This window comes from Octodon degus, unplaced genomic scaffold (assembly GCF_000260255.1).
Source record: "Octodon degus isolate 3935 unplaced genomic scaffold, OctDeg1.0 scaffold00119, whole genome shotgun sequence".
NCBI classification, from domain to species: Eukaryota; Metazoa; Chordata; class Mammalia; order Rodentia; family Octodontidae; genus Octodon; species Octodon degus.
Genome location: NW_004524695.1, coordinates 1,803,987 through 1,823,593, shown reverse-complemented (window position 1 = coordinate 1,823,593; position 19,607 = coordinate 1,803,987). Strand labels below are relative to the sequence as shown.

Genomic DNA, 19,607 nt, shown 5'->3' with positions numbered 1-19,607 from the left:
GTGCTGGGGGATTGAACCGCGGTCCCTGATGCTTTGCCAAGCTTGTTCTAAGTAGGTGCTTTAGACCACTGAGCCATCTCTCCAGCCCCTGATTCAGTTATTTTAAGAGAAGAAAAATATCGTTTCTGTAGATGGAAGTCCTAAAACCAAAACACGCTAAATTTTCTTGCAGAAGAGAATGAAAAAATATAATGGAATATTACATAGTGGGAAAAATTAACAAATTTGTTCTTAATGCATTCACATCAGTGGAGCACACATATGTAACAGCAGAGGAGATGTGCTGTATAGGCACATATACAGTATGCTTGTGTTAGTGGAAATCTAGAATAATATAAAGTGAGATTATTCTTGAGAAATACACGTTGACAGCAAGTATAATGAAACTCATGCTATCGATAGTGACTGTGTTCAGGGTAAGCATGCCTTTAGGAAAAGGAGTGTGGGTAAAGAGAGAAGCATGAATTATATTAGGAACATTTTATTTCCCCAAATGAATCATACATACATCAGTCTTCACTCATTATTTTTGTAGATTATTTCCTTAACCTGAAATTTTAAAATATTTGTAAAGGAAAAAATAGAAATCTCAGTTCTCTACTTGGTAGGTGACACAGCAGTGCTGACACTTCCTTTGCCATGTGAGAACAGTGCAACATCATTGTGGAAACCTACGGGTTCCCGCTCCCTACAGTGTTCTCTGACTTCGCGTGGCAGCTCCTGATGCCGTGTAAGAGCGCTAGGCAAACGCGCGCCTCCATCCCGGCTCTCTGGCTGGCTTCCTGCGCCTCCTCTCAGGCACTTACAACTACATGTCTACTGCAGCAGCCAGGACACCAGCCAGCAGGGCACACAGCTTGGGGACTCTTCCTCTTGCAAGGTAACTGTGACGATTCGTCCTATGGGTCAGCTTCTCAGAGGATGCTCAGGTATCTGGTTCAGCATTCTTCCTGGGTTTCTGGATGTGCTTGCAAAGTTATCGCTAGAAGAAATGAAGAGATTAGCATTTGAATGGGTGCACTGAGCAAAGTGGACAGCCTTCTCCAATGAGGGTGGGCAGCAGTGAACCTACTGAGGGCCCCGTAATGACTGCTGTATTTCTCTCTCTCTCTCTCTCTCTCTCTCTCTCTCTCTCTCTCTCTCTCTCTCACTCGTTTGGTGAGATTCTCTGTGTGTGTGTGTGTCTTGTCTCTCTCTCTCTCTCTCTCTCTCTCTCTCTCTCTCTCTCTGTCATACACACACACACTCCTGTTTGGTGGGATTCTCTGTGTCTCGATGTCTCTCTGTCTCACTCTTTCTCTGTCTGTCTCTCCCCTCCCCTCCCTTCCCTTCCCCTCTCCTCTCTTCCCCTCCTCTCTCTCTCTCTCTCTGTCTCTCTCTCTCTCTCTCTCTCTCTCTCTCTCTCTCTCTCACACACACACACACACACAGTTGGGACTTAGTATATCCAGGGTGAATGTTTGTATTTTGTCAAGTGCACTTTTGGATTCTAATGTCTGTAAAACTTCAGGTACCGGGGATTGAACTCAGGACCATGCACTTGCCAGGCAAGCACTTATTCTACTGAGCTATCTGCCCGGCCCCCCTCAGGTCTTTTGCCACCTCTTCCTTTGATTTTATCTTACCTATGACTGCTACGATAACAGGGTCTATGTCCAACACTCAGTCTGATCTTATTAGAAATTCTTTCCCACCATCTTCTGGTAATTATCGTTTGTGTCCCTTCTGTTTTAATGATGATTGTAGTTTGTAAGTGGAGATAGAGTGCCTGGGTGCAGCACCGCGTACTACACTGAGTGGAGGGCGGGGTGTGTTTCTGAGTTAATGAAATGTGACTTGAATTACTGCTCTTTTCCTTCTCTTTGCTGGAACCTGGGAGATGCTGCCTTGTGTTATTGGTGTCACTGTCACAGCATTTTCTGAGTCCCATCTTCTGTTGCTGTTAGTCAGCAGAGGCCCGCAGCAGTTGGTCTACAGTTACAGAATTGCTGGGCTGTTTCTGGTGTAGCTTGTGTGATTTTTGCCTTCAATCCTAAGGGTCATGGTTTGCCTTGCTGCAGAGTGACCTTGGCAGCCCACCACAGCCCATTCTGTTTAAGGAGAGACCACCGCACAGGTCTGCTTGCTGAGATTTAGTTAAAAAAAATATTGCTTGTAAAATTGATCACATTGTTTTATCATAAAAAGATGACATGGGATGATAAGTTAGAATCATAAATAAGTCACTGTGGTTGATAACTCTTAATTGTCATTTTAAATGTGCAGCAGGTCATGGGTTATGTCCTGCTCCGTCCAAGAGGCAGGAGTGTTTCCAGTATTCTGTTTCTTCCAGCTGAAACAAGAGAAAGGACAGCTCTGGACAGGAATCCTTGATCCTGCTGAGAGGGCTCAGTGTCAGTTCCGCCTCCTTGGCTTTGTCGCACCCTATGCATTCTGCGGGCGTGGTGACATCTTAGGGCTTTGTGAGCATATTCATGTCAGGTTGAACTTGAAGCCCTCATTTCTTTGCCCACCTGTCACCTCTTTTTTCTCCCTGTCATTCTGTTCAGTCCTGTGCAATTAAGGATGATTAGGTGTTAAGATTAAATGGAATTAGAATAAGCTAATTACTAATCACTCACACCCAAACTGTGAACTGAATAGATGCACTAGAGGGGCAGAATGTAGACGAACCCTGCAGCGAAAAATATAATTACCCGGGGTGAGAAGGTTGGGGGTGGGTGTCAAGCACAGACCCAAGCTGCCTCGCAAATGGTCTGGTTTTGGCAGACAGTGCGGATGCACAGATATGTGCAGGGGACAGCGCAGAGGCTGACTCTGGGCCTTTCATGGAGTGCCGGTGGGTCAGTGAACACCTCCTGCTGCAGCACTGCCATGTACCGACTTGCTTGCTGCTTTTCCTGGGGTGCAGGCACAGATGTTTCTTGGATCTCCTTCTAGACTAGAAGGCAGATGATGCAGACTTTATCTGAGAGGATTCTAAAGACTTTTCCATTCACTTGAAGAACACTTTGAAAATTAGGATTAAAAGCATGTCTTGGGCCGGTGAGATAGCTCAGTGGTCTAAAGCATCCGCTTAGGCAAGCTTAGGCAGGCTCAGGGGACTATGGTTCAATCACTGGCACCACATGCTGCGCTGGCCCCACCTCCAGGGTGGGCTGAGCCAGCTCCCCAAAAAAGCATTGTCTTCTTTCCACACAGCTAAGTTAATGACCGTAGAGGTGATACTTAAGGACTACTTACTTAAGGAATACTTCCTTCAGGGTTTGGATTAGAAAATAACATTTTAAAATCTCCTATCACTGATGCCTGTTTCTTTGGGTGTTTTGACAAATGTCTTGCATTAGTTTTTTTTTTTTTAACATTAAAAATGTCAAAAGGCTTAGATTATTGTTTTCCATTTGGCTGCAGACAGATCTAAAGCAAACTGTAAAAATTGCTTTGTTAATTCAGTTGATTAGTTGCACATGTGATGTGTATGCTTCATCCTATTTTTGTATCAATTAAATGACAAAGGCAATAAATGGGGGAGGATATTATGATGCCACAAAAATGCAGAAGGGTTACATGTACAGACAAGATAATAGCACAGCTTAAAAAAAATAGAGAAGTTAATTCTCTTTTACGTGAAGTCTGTCTTCAATCTGGAGTCCTTTTAGTGACCTACCCTCCTTTCTCAGGTTGATTTGTACTTATAGGACCAGCCCTACAACCTTAGGCTAAACCTTTTCTCTGTATGTTAAGTTTTATTTTTTTTGGTATCTTACGGCAGGGTCTACGGGGTGTTGAGGATCTCACTGCGTAGATTGGACTCCTAGTGATCTGCCCGTTTACAGCCTCCCAAGAGCTGGGATCACAGGCGCATGCCACCATGCCCAGTCTCAATTGCCATGTCAGCGCGCCCCAGGGCTGGTGGTGGGGCCAGCCCGGCAGATTGGCAGGCCCCGGGATCGAACCCTCAGCCCTTGCACCTGCTTGCAGGCGCTTTAGTCTGTGGAGCTATTTGGCCAGCCCTTTGTATGTTAAGTTTTATACATCTAGTGTAGCATTAAACTTAATAAAAGACTATTTAAAAAAAAGCCTACTGCTTTAATATAATCCTTTCCAAATATTTCCTCTTCTCAGAAAGGCTGAATTTTTTTGAGTACTTGATTTTTTTTTTTCCTCATTGCCAAAAGGTTTTAACATCTCATTTAAACCTCTCATGAGATTTCTTTAAAACCTTTCTTTTTCTTAAGTGGCTATTTGAGTACTTGCATAAGGACTTCGTCATATACTAGAGGGCAGGGATGTGAGATGCTGCAGACTGAGCCCAGGGGAAGTAGAGCCTGAGTGTGGTGAGGAGCAGTCAAGAGCCTCTTGATCTGCCAGTTGGGCCCTTAGAAACCTGAGCTTCGGGTCTCTGATGCTCTGATCTTCTCCCTCTCTGCCCTCACAGTTTCTCGGGTTTGAACTCGAAGACCCTGAAATGAGGACTTGGTGCATTTCTTTGTGACACAGATTACAATATGTAAACATTGAGAATTGGACTTAGCACTCAGCAGCGTCCCATCCTGTCCTTGCAGATGGTTGTGGAGACGGAGAAGTGCAACATTTCCATGAAGATGGCGTCGCCGGAGGACGTGAGCGACGTCCTGGGTCACATTGGCACCTGCCTGCGGAGGATCTTCCCCGGCCTCTCGCCTGTGTGAGTCCCAGCGCGAAGCGCAGAGGGCCCATCTTGTTCTTCCTCAGAATGGCAGCTGCGGGGTAGCCCCTCCGCCCTGCCTACTGGCTTCTCGCTCAGCGAGCTGCTTTTCTTAACCAGTAAACATCAACTCCTAGTGCAGACCTTGTGTATACAAAACCTGGGGTTTTCTTTAGGGCTGGGCCTTGCTTAAAGATGTGAGTGGTGGGACTTCAAAGCCCTTAACTTGTACTTGTGAGACTAAAACAGGAACCTTTTAAATATAATTACTGTAGTGTGAATTTTACTCATGGCTATTAGCAGAATTCCAGCAGCTGAAAGCTTTGTAGTAAAGCAGCAAGTATAATATTAACCATCTCTTCCTTTCCCTTGTTGATTTCTCAGTAGGAGAAGTTAAACTTTTTAAAAAATGAGCAAAAAATTATTTTCTGTTGCTTTACTATCATAGATATTCCTTTAGTATTCTGATAGGCACATTAGGAATATTATTAACTTTTATTCATGTGTCCTCCTATTTTTTTTTTAAAAGCATTTTAGTTTTATTTGTTTTGTTTTGAGTATGGCTTATGGTACTGGGGATCAAACCCAGGTCCTTGAGCTTGCCAGGCAGGTACTTAGACTCCTGAGCATCTTCCTGGCCTACTGTTAAGCATTTTATTTTTTTAAATGTATTTGGTGTAAGGTCTTATTACACAGCTCAGACTCATAGTGATCCTCCTGTTTTCAGCCTCCCAGGGCTGGGATTACAGGTACATGCCCCCATGCCTGGCCTTGGTGGCAGGGCTGGTGCAGCATGTGATGCTGTGAATCGAACCCCAGTTCTTGTGCTTGCCTAAGCAGGCACTTAGGCTGCTGAGCTATCGTGCTGGCCCTTTGTTTGCTCAGCATTTTAAAGAAGGACTTTATGCTGAATCACACTGGAGTTGGGATTGGAATGGCAGGGTTAAGGGCTTAGATTGGCTGAAGAGGAAAGGCAGAGAGAGAGGAACTAATGGTGAGAGTTCCTGAGCAGCAGTCAGAACACTGTCCTGTGGCTGGCTCGGCAACTGGGAAGGCCCCTCCCAGCATGCACCTGGGGAGTGTCGAGGGATGCACTGGCAAGGGTGACCTAAGGGTGAGGGCAGGAGGGCCAGCTGGGTACCTGTTGGAGTAGGGAAGGGGGGGTTCTTCATCTTGATCCTTTTTGGAACATGGGTCTACAATGGCAAATTAAGAAGCAGAGTGGAAAAACAGGCTTCCTGACATTCAGACCTTTGGAGTTATGGAAGGCAGCTGCATATCTCTAACCTTTGGGATGCATTTGCCTCAGTCTTGCTGTTCCTCACTGGGCTATCTTTTTTTCTGACCAGCGTGGTGCTGGCCCTGCTCCTTCTCTCGGCGCCTCTCTCCTGAAGCTCAGTCCCTTTGTGATAATAGCACATCTCTGAGGGACTGAGTGGTTCCTGTCAGAGTGGGGAAGGGCAAGCTGGCAGTGACTTACTCTCTGACTCTGCCTAGCCGAAGCCATCAGGTCTTTTCTCTCAGGCCACAGGCGTGGCAGGTGCTGGAAGGGCTGAGTCAGTAGTGGCACTGGGGAAGCACTCAGAGGTAAACTTCCTTGAGAATGATTTCCGCATCCTTGGCTCCACGGGCAAACCTTCGGGGGTGATCACGAACTCACAACAGCTGCCACGTTTCCCTGCACTGATACAGCCATGGGACAGCCTCTCTTTCAGGTTAACACTGGTGGAAAATTATTAAACAGGCTTACTGCAGACTGCTTGAGATACCTTGAGCATTAAACATGCTTCAGACAAGGCCAGTGAGATAGCTCAGTGGACCTTGTGCTTGCTTAGGTCAGGGGCCAGGGCTTGATCCCTGGCACTGCATGCTGCGCCAGCCCTGTCCCCAGGCGTGCTGAGCCGGCAATGGAGTCTGAGTGTGGTGGTGCACGCCTGTAATCCCAGCACTGGGGAGGCAGAGAACAGGAGGATCACTGCAAGGTCTGAGCTGCTTAGTGGGACCCTGCACCAAAAAAAAAAAAAAAAAAAAAAAAAAAGCTTCAGTGCAATATTTAGAATCTGTTTTCTTTACAATGTAGCTTTACTTAATATCGTAGGAATTTTGGGGGGAAATCAGCAGTTTCTTTTATTATTTTGTTCCCACCACTCTGGTTTGAAAGGCTTCATAGTTAGCTTGTCACAATAAACTTGTAATAGCTTATGGCTGCTATGGAATGTCCTTACCCATGAAGTTCTTTAGGTTATATTATACAGTTTTTATAGGGGGAATGTATACATAAGAGTGACACTGGTATTAGTTATTAGGACTGAAGAGGGTGGAAATCCTTTCTTCCACATTCCTACCATGGCTTAAATCAACACTGATAGTAAGGGAAGTATTTTTTTATATATAAGTAATGTAGAACATGTGCAATAAAATAGGTCCTCAGTAATGTCGTCTATCCCACTTATAATGAATTGAAGAACATGAATCTGTGTTTGGAATTCTCAAGCCTCAGAGGCATTTATCTCATGAATATATTCCCAAGCCCATGATGAGTCTTTCAGGCTCCAGTCTTCACCCTGTCCTGGCTCACGGCATGTTTGTAGGGGATGGAGAAATAGGCCGGCATCTCACAAGTAGGTGCCAGGACGTGGGAGAATCAGGTCAGCAGCCCCCAACTTGGATCATTAGTTCTTCCATAATGTAAGTTTGGTTTCATGACTGTATGTCAAATGCCCTGGATTTACCCAAATGTAATTCTGAAAATAACGTCCAGGATCACATCCAAATATGTACAAATATGTAAATATCTACAACATATAATCAGTCCTCTTATAATCCAGAGAGTGCTGATAAGAGCAAAGGAATTTTCATTGAAATTATTGTTCACAGGATATTTTCTTCCTAACTCTCCTTTCTCAGATTTGTATTATTTATCATTCCCTCTTTCTACCTACAAAAATGGAATTTTCTCTTTATCAAATATGAAAAGCTAATTTCAGAACAAAGACAGAATTTTTAAAAAAATTATGTTTTTAAGTTCATCCCCTATCAAGCCATCATGAACATGTCTTTTAGGTTAATATTTTTATCCTTATAATTATTAACTGTATTTTTTTAATTTTTATTTATTTATTTTTTTTTGGCGGAACTGGGGATTGAACTCAGGCCCTTGTGCTCGCCAGAGAAGCATTTATTCCACTGAGCCATTTCCCCAGCCCCGTTTTTGTTTTTTGTTTTTGTTTTTGTTTTTTTTTTTGGTGGAACCAGGGATTGAACTCAGGCCTCTGCACTTACCAGGCAAGCACTTATTCTACTGAGCCATCTCCCTGGTCCCTGTCAGATGATTTTTATTTTTTATTTATTTATTTATTTTTTGCGGAACCAGGGATTGAACTCAGGCCCTTGCGCTTGCCAGGGAAGTGCTTATTCCACTGAGCCATCTCCCCAACCCCATAATTATTAACTTTAATTAGAGTCCTTACTTAAAGACTGAAGGGATACATGGGAGATATTACTGGTCTAAGTGTTGTTTAATCTGTTTTCACAGATTCACTACACTGATAGTTCCTTTCCGAAAGCTATCTTTTGGTTGCAGCCTTCAGCTTTTCTAATATCAAAATCCCTGGCTGTTTTTCAAAGCTAAGACTGGACTTTTGTTTTTACACATTAAATGAAGTCATTAGAACAAATTGGAACCGATGTAGAAGATCTTAATTCAGGAAACTCCTCAGGCATACACAGAGAATTAAAATCTTTTTTACCCTCTAAGATTTTACAGTTTAATGTAAAAACCACCACAAATCACATAGCAGAGAATGTGAAGCTCTCTGATTTCAAGAAAAAAGTCACATTTATCTGGGAGGTCAAAGACAGAACTTCCTTCATTTATCTTTTCTTTTCTTTTTTCTTTCTTTCTTTTTTTTGAGAGGAGACTTCTCGCTGCAAGAGGTGGGCCTGGGAGGTTCCGGGGCCCTAGGACAGCAGCCTGTGTGCCTTGTGGGCACTGCCAGGAGAGAGATGAGCACTGCTCCGGAGAGCTTGGACGCAAGCCTCAGGACGGCCCACAGGCATGTAGGAGTAAAGTGACAGTTGGTGCGCAGGTACACCGAGAACCTGGCCCAACATAGGCTGGGGTGGGACTGGAGGAGGGGCCAGCCTAGCTGGCTCCTGAGCTTGGGAGTGTGAGCGCAGGCTCAGTGCCTGCATCTGTGGCCTGGGACGGCCCGGTGGAGGCAGTGTCATGAGGATGACTTTGCCCCGTGGCAGTGCCTGTGCAGGGCTCTGGAAATTTTAGCTCTGTGAGCTTGTGAATGCATCCGGGTGCTGGAATGAATGCCTGCCCTGGGGGCACAGGGACCGGCAGCGTGTGTAAGAAATTTCTCTGAGGGTGTGTTTTTTTTTTTTTTAAATAAGTTACATATGAGTTGATTGCATTTCTATGATTTTGTTGTATTTTAGTTTTGGTTCACTGTGCTTAATATCTTGTTGGTAGAATAGTAACCATCTAATGTCATAACTTCCCTGTTTTTGGCATCTTCGATAGTATGTGTATGTGTATGTGTGTGTGTGTGTGTGTGGTTGTTGTTGCTGTACCTTTGAAAATTTGCTAGAATTAGCATATGTTCCAATAATGTTTCTTTCCTACAGTAATAGAAATGGTATTTTGGGTCCTTTATGAAGCCAAACATTGACCAGTGTATGAGAATAAGGTTATTCCCCACCCTCCCCCAAAAAAATGGCCAACAGGAGTTTGTGCATAAATGAACAAAAAGTGCTTTGTTTCCTCTCTTCCCATGGCGGAGGCCAGCCTTGGTGGCAGTGGGATTGGCACTGCTAAGACACGTCCCGTGGCAGGAATGGTTGCCATCTTGCTTAGGCTGCTGCTACTTTGTGTGGATTCAAATAATTTAGACAGATTTTCATGTCAACAGTTTATCATGAGCTTTGCATAAAAAGCTGCTGTACTTGTGATCTAGTTCACTAAGTTTTGCCACGTGACTGCTTTTTACCAATATCCTTGTGTGAATTAAATGCATACAGTGCACAGGTCATTGACTCAGCTCTAACCCTGCCCTATAAATGAGTGACAAGTTCTTGTTTGTTTTTTAGGGGTTGGTCTTTCTGTCTACAGAACATGTTTTCACAACAACTACTCTGTCTGACTGTGTGTTTATCTGTCAGTCAGTCAGTCTGCCTGCCTGCCGTTTTCCACCTATGTATGTGTGTGAGTCACGATTCTGCTGATCTTTGATGTCATTTAGCTGGTGGCAGAAAATAAAGTATCAGGTGGTGGGTTTTCTTCTTCCTCCTTGTTTCTGTGAGAAGTGTTACAGTACAGAAGAAACGGCTCCCACCTTCTGTGAGTTCTCTTTTATGGAAATAAGTGCACTTGCTTCATGAGATGCCCTTTGCTCCTGATACCTCACTTAAAAAAAAGATAAATGAGAACTGTTCCTAAGTGGAGCTGTGGGCAGCAACCCAGACCGACACCTCTGCAGTGATTCCCTGGATGCCAACACAAGCTGCCTCGGTCCCTGTCCTCCAGCAGATTTCCATGCACTCTGAGTGTGAATGTCCATTGTTGCTTTCAAAATAAAATTGAGTCTGTTTTGCAAAACTGTATATTTATTATTTTTCCCAGCATGCTTAACTGCCATTTTCATATCTGTTTTCTGTTGCTGTAACAAATTATCTTGTATTGGATACTTTACAAAGTGAAGAGCTTTTTATCATGTTGCTGGAGGCTGAAAGTTCATATTGGGTGCTTTCATCTTTGTGGCCTCTGTTGAGGTACCACCTTGCCTCACCACAACATGATTGAGAAGCAGAAAGGGAACTGCCCGTGCTAGGGTGAAGGCCAAAGATGCGGAATGGCTTTGATTTATAACAACTTCATTCACTCTGTGAAGTAAGCGTTAATTCCTTCCCACCCAAGGGATGTTCCACACGTGATCACCCGCTGTCAGGACCCTTCCACCTCTTTTTTGAGGTCGGGTCTCATTTCCTAGCCCAAGCTGGCTTAGAGCTTATTAAGTGTTGAACTTTTGGTCCTTTTGTATCAGCCTACCACGCCCTGGGATTATAGGTGTGCACCCCCACCCCCACCCCCGTGCCCAGCTCCAGGCCACCTCTTATGACTTGATAGCAACTCGGCGGAAGACTAGGCTGGCAGCCCAGGAAACTCGGGGACACTCGCAGGTCATTTCCAACCCAGCACAGCTAGCTTCCTCTTAACTCTGCCCATCTAAGGTTTTTGCCCACTAATCCCCATCCTGTTTGTCATTTAAATAGCAGCCCCTGAAGTTTTGCTGCAGTAAAAAGCAATAATTTGACAAAGAAATGTGACTCCAGATAAAGTCAGACTCGAGTCCTGCTTGGAATGTTGGGAGCTTAGTCAGTGCAGCTGTGTGGATGCCTGTACTAGCTTCTGATGCTCTGCTATTCCTTTGCATATCTGGCTGCCTTGTCTGTCTGTCTGTCTGTCTGTCTGTCTGTCTGTCTGTCTTTCGTGTTGCATTTTTTAGGACAGGGTCTACAGGGTTTCACTGCCTAAATCAGACTCACAGTGATCCTCCTGTTTATAGCCTCCCAAGTGCTGGGATTACGGGCGTGTGCCACCACGCCCAGCACGGTGTCTCAGCATGTCCTGGGGGTGAGGCCGGGGCTGCATGGCAGGCCCAGGAATCAAACTCCTGGCCCCTATGTCTGCCTAAGCAGGCACTTTAATCCACTGAGCTATTTGGCTAGCCCTTGGCTTCATTATTTTGATGTAGCTAGAAAATAATTCCACTGAACCCCAGAATGGTCACCCGGAACCAAAACAAAGCACCCCAAATCACCAGGTTCTGTATCATCACTTTAGTGTGAATGTCTTCCTTCATTTACTCACTCCCAAATTGGAGAGTTTTAGAATAATAATTCTCCGCTGCAAGCATTTTTAGGGGGAAAATAGAGAGGCATGCTGCTGTGCATGGAGCTCTTGTGAGTGCGCAGCACTTGCTGGGACACATTGGACGCCAGGTGAGCTTACTGGCTTGTGCCTTTGTCGTAAAAGCGGAGCAGAGGTAATTTCAATGCCAGAAGAAAGCTTGTATTCAAATGTTTTGGCTTGTGTTTGAGATTTTCTAGGTAGGATGATTCTCCCGAGTACCTCTCAGGCTCTGGCAGGTTTCATCTGGAGTCTGTCCACTCAGAAATTGGGAACCACCAGCGTCATTTCCTTCCAGTCTCTGTAAGGTGATTAAAATTCGTTAAAGATCCCCGCAAGCATCATTACGGAGAGCTGTGCTTCAGAATCAGTAAAAAAAAAAAAAAAGTAGTGTAGATCCAGTATGACTTACAGGTTGAGCGTTCCTAATTTGAAAATCCAAAATCTGAAAAGCTCCCACATCAGAAACTTTCCTGGTGCCAATATAATGCTACGTGTGGAAAATTCTACACATGAGACTTCGTTTCATTCATGGTAGTATTAAATGCATCATAGAATTACCTTCAGCCTGTATTTGCAAGGTACACGCAAACCATAAATGTATTTTGTGTTTAAACTTGGATTCTATTCCTGAGGCATATCACTGTGTACAAATATTCCCAAATTTGAAAACTTGAAATAAAAAATATGGTTGTTTTCCAGCATTTCAGCTAGGGGATCCTTCCCGTGCAGTGGGCTTATCTCACCCATGCACCACTCTGGGTGACTGACCCAGCAGCTCCCCCCACCGCACACACACCTTTTACCTTCTGTATCCCCACCTTGTGCAGCCACACCCCAGACCTTGCCATCTCTTACAACAGCACTCCTTGTGTGGCTTTGGTGGCTTGGTCCTGCCTCTCTGACCACTGCCTTTGTCGTTTCACCATCCCCTCCTGGGAAGCCCCTGGACTCCTCATGGCCCCAGGCTACAGATGCCTAGGCTATCTTCCCTTCTCCTCCAGCCTGTAGTTCTAGCTCACCCACCTTGAGAGCCTGCAGCCACCAGCTGCCCACACCTGTGAGTGCTGAGTGCTCAAGAAGTCCCCAGCTCAGTGCAGCAGGACTCTGCATGAAGCTGGTCCTGTTCTCAGATTACTCCTATTTCCTAGTTTTGGTCCTGTACACACAGGTGTTTGTTTCCAGTGTCCACCTCCTTTGCAGTTCCTCACTGCCGTGGGCTGGTCCTGGCCCTGCTTCCTGGCCTTCTGTTGCCCCTCTACCCAGAACACACTTCGGCCACTGTTCTGAGATCTACTCTATACCAGCATTCCCCTCTCCATGGACTTGCTGTCTGTCCACATGAAACACTTTCTGGCCCATCCCAGGGCTGCTCTCCTTGTGCTTTACCTGTTCATCTCCTCCTATCCCTTCTTAGACCTTCACAGAGATAGCCAGGTTGAGCATACTCAATCGGAAATGTTTTGAAATTGGGAAATGTTTTGAGTACTACTTGAACACATCCTGTCCCAAATGTGAGCAAAGGTTCCTGCACCGGTGTAGTGTACCAAAGCAGTTTGCGCACTCGCTCTGGGCCCTTCCTGCCAGTCATGCTAAGTGCTGTTCTTCACCAGCCCTCACACTTGAGTTTCCCATTCAAAATCCTCTTCCATCATTGCTCATTTATTTGACTGTTTCTCTTCATAGGTTTCTAGCTTTGCCAACAGTACTATCTCCTTGGTCCATGCCGGTGCGCCCCGTACCTTGGCACTCTGTGGACCTTTTACGTTTTGAGGGAGTGAATGATTTCCCAGATGGTTCATTGAATGACTGGTGTGTGGTAACTGTGACAGCGTCAGCTAACATTTACTGAGACTGTTCTAATGACTTTGGAGGACTTCCTCCTTTTCCTTCTCTTCTCTTCCCCTTGCTCCATCTCTTCCTCCTTCCCTTTTGCTCACCCAATGGGCTGAGCCCTTATTTTCTCAGTTCTGTGAGTAACAACACTCTGGGATGTTGTGCTGCCTTTTTATCCATCTCTCTGTGCTGCCTTTTCGTGTGTGGGCTGGAGCTTTCTTGGGGATAACTTAGGAGATTTGTATTCATTGCTTTGAAAATTAGTAATATATTTTTGGTATAACAAAATAATTCATTAAGTGGAACATTACTTTCTGACTATTCTAACAAAATATCTTATAAAACAAGTAAACAACATGGAGAATCCTTGCATTTCTAAATATTAGTTTACAAAGGCATATTGAAGAAAAGATTTAGTTCCTACAGGGTTTTGTCTTGCTAGTGCTCAAATAATGGAAGTACATCTTCTGGAACCAGAATAAGACTCATCTTTCTGTGAAAAGGGTTATGCGGTGCTGCAAAATAAACTTCTAGTACTATTCCAGAAACCTGATTTGTGAACTCTTGCTGCTCTTCTTGCAGGAGAATCATGAAAAAGGTCTCCATGGAGCCGTCTGAGCGCCTAGCCAGTCTGCAGGCTCTGTGGGACAGCCAGACCGTGGCCGAGCAGGGGCCCTGTGGTGAGCATCCCTTCTCAGCCCTAGAGTGTAAAGGGCCTTGCCACGATGCCCCCTGCCTGGAAGTTAGTTCTCTTCCCCGTATGCTACCGTAAAGGTGCAATTAGTTTCAAGGTATAATTAGCGTGGCACAGACTTGAGATTGGTAGGCCCAAGTCCTGTATTTAAGCTGAATTACATCTTGCTGCTTGTTCACTAAGGAAGGGGGGGAGAGTCCTCACTCCTTGCCCCAAACAGAAGGAATCATCAGCATTGTCCACAGCGGCCATATTTAAGCTTTTACGTTTTTATTTAAAAATCATTTTGCTGAAGACTTTGTCAAGACTGCAGCATTTTTGTCTTATGCCTTAGGTGGATTTTCTCAGATGTATGCGTGTGTCTGTGACTGGCTTGGATTTTCATACCGGGAGGAAGTCCAGTGGGTAAGGATGTCTATGTCCATGTGTGTGTACCCATAGACACACCAGAGGATAGTCTCGTGTCTATCGCTGTGTCTCCATCTGCTTGTCCCTCTCTGTCTACCCCCTTCCCTGCTTGTCTTTCCACCCCGCCCTCCTTCCATCCCTCTCCCACATTCAGATTTTGCTTATGGTATTTTTCCTCAGATTACATAAATCTCTGTATGCCACTGTCTCGTTCTCCAGATTTGTCTTGCTTCCTGGACCATCAGCATAAATTAACTTTATGACTGAATTGTATTTCAAATAGGATGTGGATACGATTTATCTGACACAAGACACCAGGGAGTTGAATTTACAAGACTTCAGTCACCTCGACCACAGGTAAGCCCTTTCTGGCTTTCCTATCTTCTGCTCCTAAATTCAGTCTCAGAGCTGTGGCTCTGATGTCCTTGTCCTCCAAAAAATCCTTTTGTAACAGGAATCAGGAGAATATAAAAAACTCTGGATTTTGCTGCTCAAATAGCAGTTGCAAAAATGCTACTCACAAGGCAACAATATGCAATCTATTAATTATTGTAACTGTCCTACTAACCTGTTTCGAAACTGTCTCATTGCTATTTGTTTCCCAATAAAATTAATTTAAAAAAATGCTACTCAGTACCAGTGGCTTTTTGGAGGTGTATGTGTTCATATTTAGAAAATATCCTGAATTTTTCTGTAGTAATAGTATAATTCTTAGGTTCTTATACTATCCTGAATAGTCTATTTAATCTACTCTGTATATAAAATGTAGCTCTTTTTTACTGAGTTAGTATTTTAATTCACAGTTTCTTTATGAATTGTCTTTTATTTATTTATTTTTATTTTTCAGTAGATTGCAAATGGAAAATAAATTATTTATAAACATAAATGAATATAACAATACAAATTGTCCAAAATAAAAATGAAGACTTTACAGATCAGTCATAATAGTTCACTGTGTCAAAACCAAGAAACTTAAATATGAATTGTCTTGTGAGTAGCATTGTGGTATTAGTAATAACATCATGAAATAAGTTACATGCTATCTGAGAGACTTTTTTCAGGTTTTATGGTCTTCACTAGAATGTCTGTAGGCCCGTGATGCAGACCCAGGGAGGGTCTGCTCTCAGCTTCCTCAGACTCTTTCCCTCAGGAACATAGTGGCTGCTGTGGTGGACCCCAGCCCAATAAATCTTTTGTCTCTGGAGTTGCGAGGCATCTGAGCTTCTAGCTGTACCTTTTATGCCGTTTGGACACCTGGATGTCAGAGAACTGTTGGGGTGCTGCTGCTTAGCATCAGCATTGATCCCCCACATACCATCTCAAGTGGTGCTTCTGCCTACCCGCCAGGAGACACATAAATTACAGTGGGCTTCCTGGGGAACGCAAACCAGCCAACTAGGGTAGGGGGCTTCAGGCCAGAAGCTTCTCCTTCTGTGGCCAGGGTCTCCTGATGCCAGTGTGGTTGGCCCGGCTGTGTCAGGACCTGTGGCTCCTGGGGCCTAACCTCTGATTCTCCGAGTTGGGTTTGTGTCATTTTTGCAGGGCAGGCAATTTTTTCCTGCACACGGTATTATTCTTTCAATATGTGAGGAAACTTCTTATTCTCAAATGTAGGCAAGGTGTCTCTTGCAGAGTGAGACAAGAGACACCTTCACTTTCATGAGAAAGTGAACTGAGAGGGAGGGAAAATATACTTTATAATTTTTAAAAATTGTATTTTCCAATGTAAAAAAAAGAAACTTCCCATACAGAGTAAAAGTATTTAGGGCCACAGTATCAAGTTTCAGTGTTCTGAGTTTCTTGTTCCTATTACATTCTTGTACGTGATTGGTCTTTTGCTACATGGGTCGAATTTGTTGGGAATTGTCAGGCCAGATTGAAACTCAGATTGGAGGGGGCTGGCGAGATAGATCAGTGAACTAATGCACCTGCTTGGGCAAGCATAGGGACCACAGTTCAATCCCCGACCGTGCCAGCCCCGCCCCCAGGGCAGGCTGAACCTGCCACTGAGTCCCAGTGTCGTGGCGCGTGCCTGTAATCTCAGTGCTTGGGAGGCTAAAAGCAGGAGGATCACTTATACAAGTCCCAGCTGTGTAATGAGACCCTATAACAACCAAATACATTAAAAAAGAAAGGAAAGAAACTCAAATTGTAAATATTTATTATTTTTTAAAAGATAGTATTACTAAACCACTACATGCTAACATAAGCACCAGTTTTATGAGGAATAATTATATTTTCGGAAACAGATGTAACTAGCAGGGAATATGGCCTTGGTTTTCCTTTCTGCTGGTCTCTCACATTTGACTTACTGGAGTACAGCTGTACTCTCCCGTCTGCCTCGCCTCCAGTCTCAGGTGATGGGCTCTTTAGACTGAAGTATTTACAGAAGACCCTGCCTTCTACAGGCATCAGCTAGGAAAGAATGTTCTTGCCAGCCTGCCTGTTCATATATTTGTGGGTATTCTTCGATCATTCATCAAAACTCAGTAAGTGGTGGTTTCCTAAAGATGAGGAGGAGCAGTGTAAAATCTGGAACCAATTAATGAATTTTTTTTTTATTTTTATCATGCAATGTTAAAATCCATGTAGTATCTCTTTATATGGGTCTTAGCTGAACCTGGTTTTCTAGCGTTATACATTGATCATTAATAAAACATTGGTTCATAGAATTGTATATAACTTCCAAATATTTGCTAGTATGAAATAGCAAAAAAAAAAAAAAAAAAAAAAAAAAAAAAAAGGCATTTAATTAGTATCACTGTTTTTTGCTTTTTTGTGGCCAGCTCAGCCCTCCCTGGGGCTGGCACAGCATGTGGTGCCTAGGATCAAACCACGGTCCCTGCGCTTGCCTAAGCTTGCTTAAGCAGGTGCTTTTAGATTGCTGAGCTATCTTGCCGGCCCAAGTATCACTATAAATCCTTTTCAAAAGTCTCAAGTACAACTGGCTGCCAAAGTCATAGTGTTGGAAAAAAGTTTACCAAAATTCAGATTGTTGCTTGATTGGGTATAATTTTACTAACTGATCAGGTGATTTCCTGGAAGTGACCAACACATGGGAAAGAGCTGTTGGTTTTAGTGTCATTATGCAGCACACTGTTGACCTGGTGGGCCCTGTGTGTGGCCTCGGGTTCCCAGGCGTCTGTGGACTGTACTTGGAGGCCATCTGACCTGCAGGTGTGAAGACATTGCAGGGAGCTTGTGGTGTTTCTTTGTAGTCGTGGTGCTGCACCTGTGATGCTGATGTTACTATTGTCTCATTGGTTACACCCAGCATCTGTGTGAAGCTTTCCCGTGATCCTGTTGTCCTTACCTTGGTCATTAGTTGGGCAAAGGACACTATCTGAAGAAGCCATTGCACACAGTTACCCAGTGTTCTTGTAGTAGCTAAATTCAGATCATTTTATCAAATTTTTAGTTTTCCTGTAAGCAGATGCGTTAGCTGAGAACTTTGACTGTCTCTGTAGATACTAAATTAAGTGGATGGACCAAATCGTTACTTTTCTTGCTTCATCAAGGAGATAAAAAGTTTCATCATGAAGAGTCCTGATCAGGAGTTGGAAAATACTTTCTACAAGGGGCTAGGTTGTAAATATTTCAGACTTCCTGAGCTAGACAGTTGTGGCTGCAGTTACAGGTCTTGTTTAATGATGGCTTTTGACTTTAAAAGTTTGGCATTACAGTGATACAAAAGCAATATTTATCCATAGAAACTGTGCTTCACATTTTGAGAGCTGATCTTTGTTCTTTTTCTGAATTAGTGATGTGTGGTATGATGGATTTTCTGTTTGTCCCTGTCTCCCTTCGTTACTGGGCCTGGAGCACAAGGTCCCTTGGCTAGGTACTCTGCTCTACAGTGCCAGTGGATATTCTTTTGATGCTGGCTAGCAGAAGTGAGCTGCAGCTCTGGAGCAGCTCTGTGACCTCAAGGAGAAGCAGCAGACACTGTTGCTACAGTGTGGTTTTTGAGAGGTTCGCTGTGTTAAGCACGTTTTTTGTTTTGAAACAGGGTCTCACTTTGTAGTACAGCCTGCCCTTGAACTCACTAGGTAGCCCAGGCTGACCTTGAATTTACAGCAGTTGTCCTGTCCCTGCCTCCTGAATGCTGGGATTGAAGGCATGCACCACCACACCCAGCAAACACATTTTTGACTTGTGATAGCTTGTTTATGATGGGCTTACTGGGAAGTAACACATTGTAAGTTGAGGAGCTTCTGTGTATTGACTCCATCATCGCAGTGTGAAAGTGGCTCTAGATAACATATCAGTGACTGCGAGTGGCTGTGCTATATAATGAACTATATACAGATGGATATAGATGGAGTTTGCAGACCTCTGCTCTAGGTCATGGACTTCCACTGGGTAATGATTGCAGTCACCGCTTGGTACCCTGGGGATTAGTGCCAGATCCCCATGGGTACCAAAATCTATGGCTATTCTAATCAATTCCATAAAATGGCATATAGTATTTTCATTTAACTCATGCATATATTCCCATGTACCTTAAATCATTCCTGTCTTATATATGATTCCTAATAATAATGTAAATGCTATCCCAAAAGTTGTTATGTTGTGGTTTATAGAGAATAATGACAAGAAGGGCTAGGGAGATAGCTCAGTGGCAAAAGCACCTGCCTGGCAAAAACAAGGTCCCGAGTTTAAGCTGGGGAAAAAAAAAAGACTAAACAACCTGAGAATAATGACAAGAAAAGTCTATACATGTTCCAAACACTTAATTTTTTTCTCAATCCTTTGTTTGTAGAATTTATGAATGGCATCACAGATATAGAAGGTCAAGGATAACTATATATTGGTTTAAAAATTATGCTGGGCTCTGATTGGCCAGTGTTAGCCCTTTATTTTTCATTCTGCTTTTTCTCACCATTGCGTTTAGTTACACAGTTAGAAGCATCCATTCTTAGCAGCTCTTATACTTGTCAGTGCTGTTGGAAAGGAAATTCCTTGAAGCCTGGGCTGGGCTTACTAGTGCTGTGTGTTCCAGGATTTTGCAGTCACACTAGTGTCCAAGAATAAACAATTTTTAAGGAATATGCTCTGGGGGAGCA

At 43.9% G+C, this 19,607-nt stretch overlaps 1 protein-coding gene across 1 annotated transcript in view; it reads left to right on the top strand.

Annotated features, from left to right (window-relative positions):
- Window positions 1–19,607, top strand: part of Carmil1 (capping protein regulator and myosin 1 linker 1) — a 310,075-nt gene that overhangs the window by 130,776 nt on the left and 159,692 nt on the right. Inside the window, exons 5-8 of the mRNA XM_004640140.2 lie at window positions 4,566–4,687; window positions 14,022–14,119; window positions 14,468–14,538; window positions 14,825–14,898. Of these exons, the coding sequence (XP_004640197.1) occupies window positions 4,566–4,687; window positions 14,022–14,119; window positions 14,468–14,538; window positions 14,825–14,898 (365 nt within the window). The remainder of the gene's footprint in view (window positions 1–4,565; window positions 4,688–14,021; window positions 14,120–14,467; window positions 14,539–14,824; window positions 14,899–19,607) is intronic.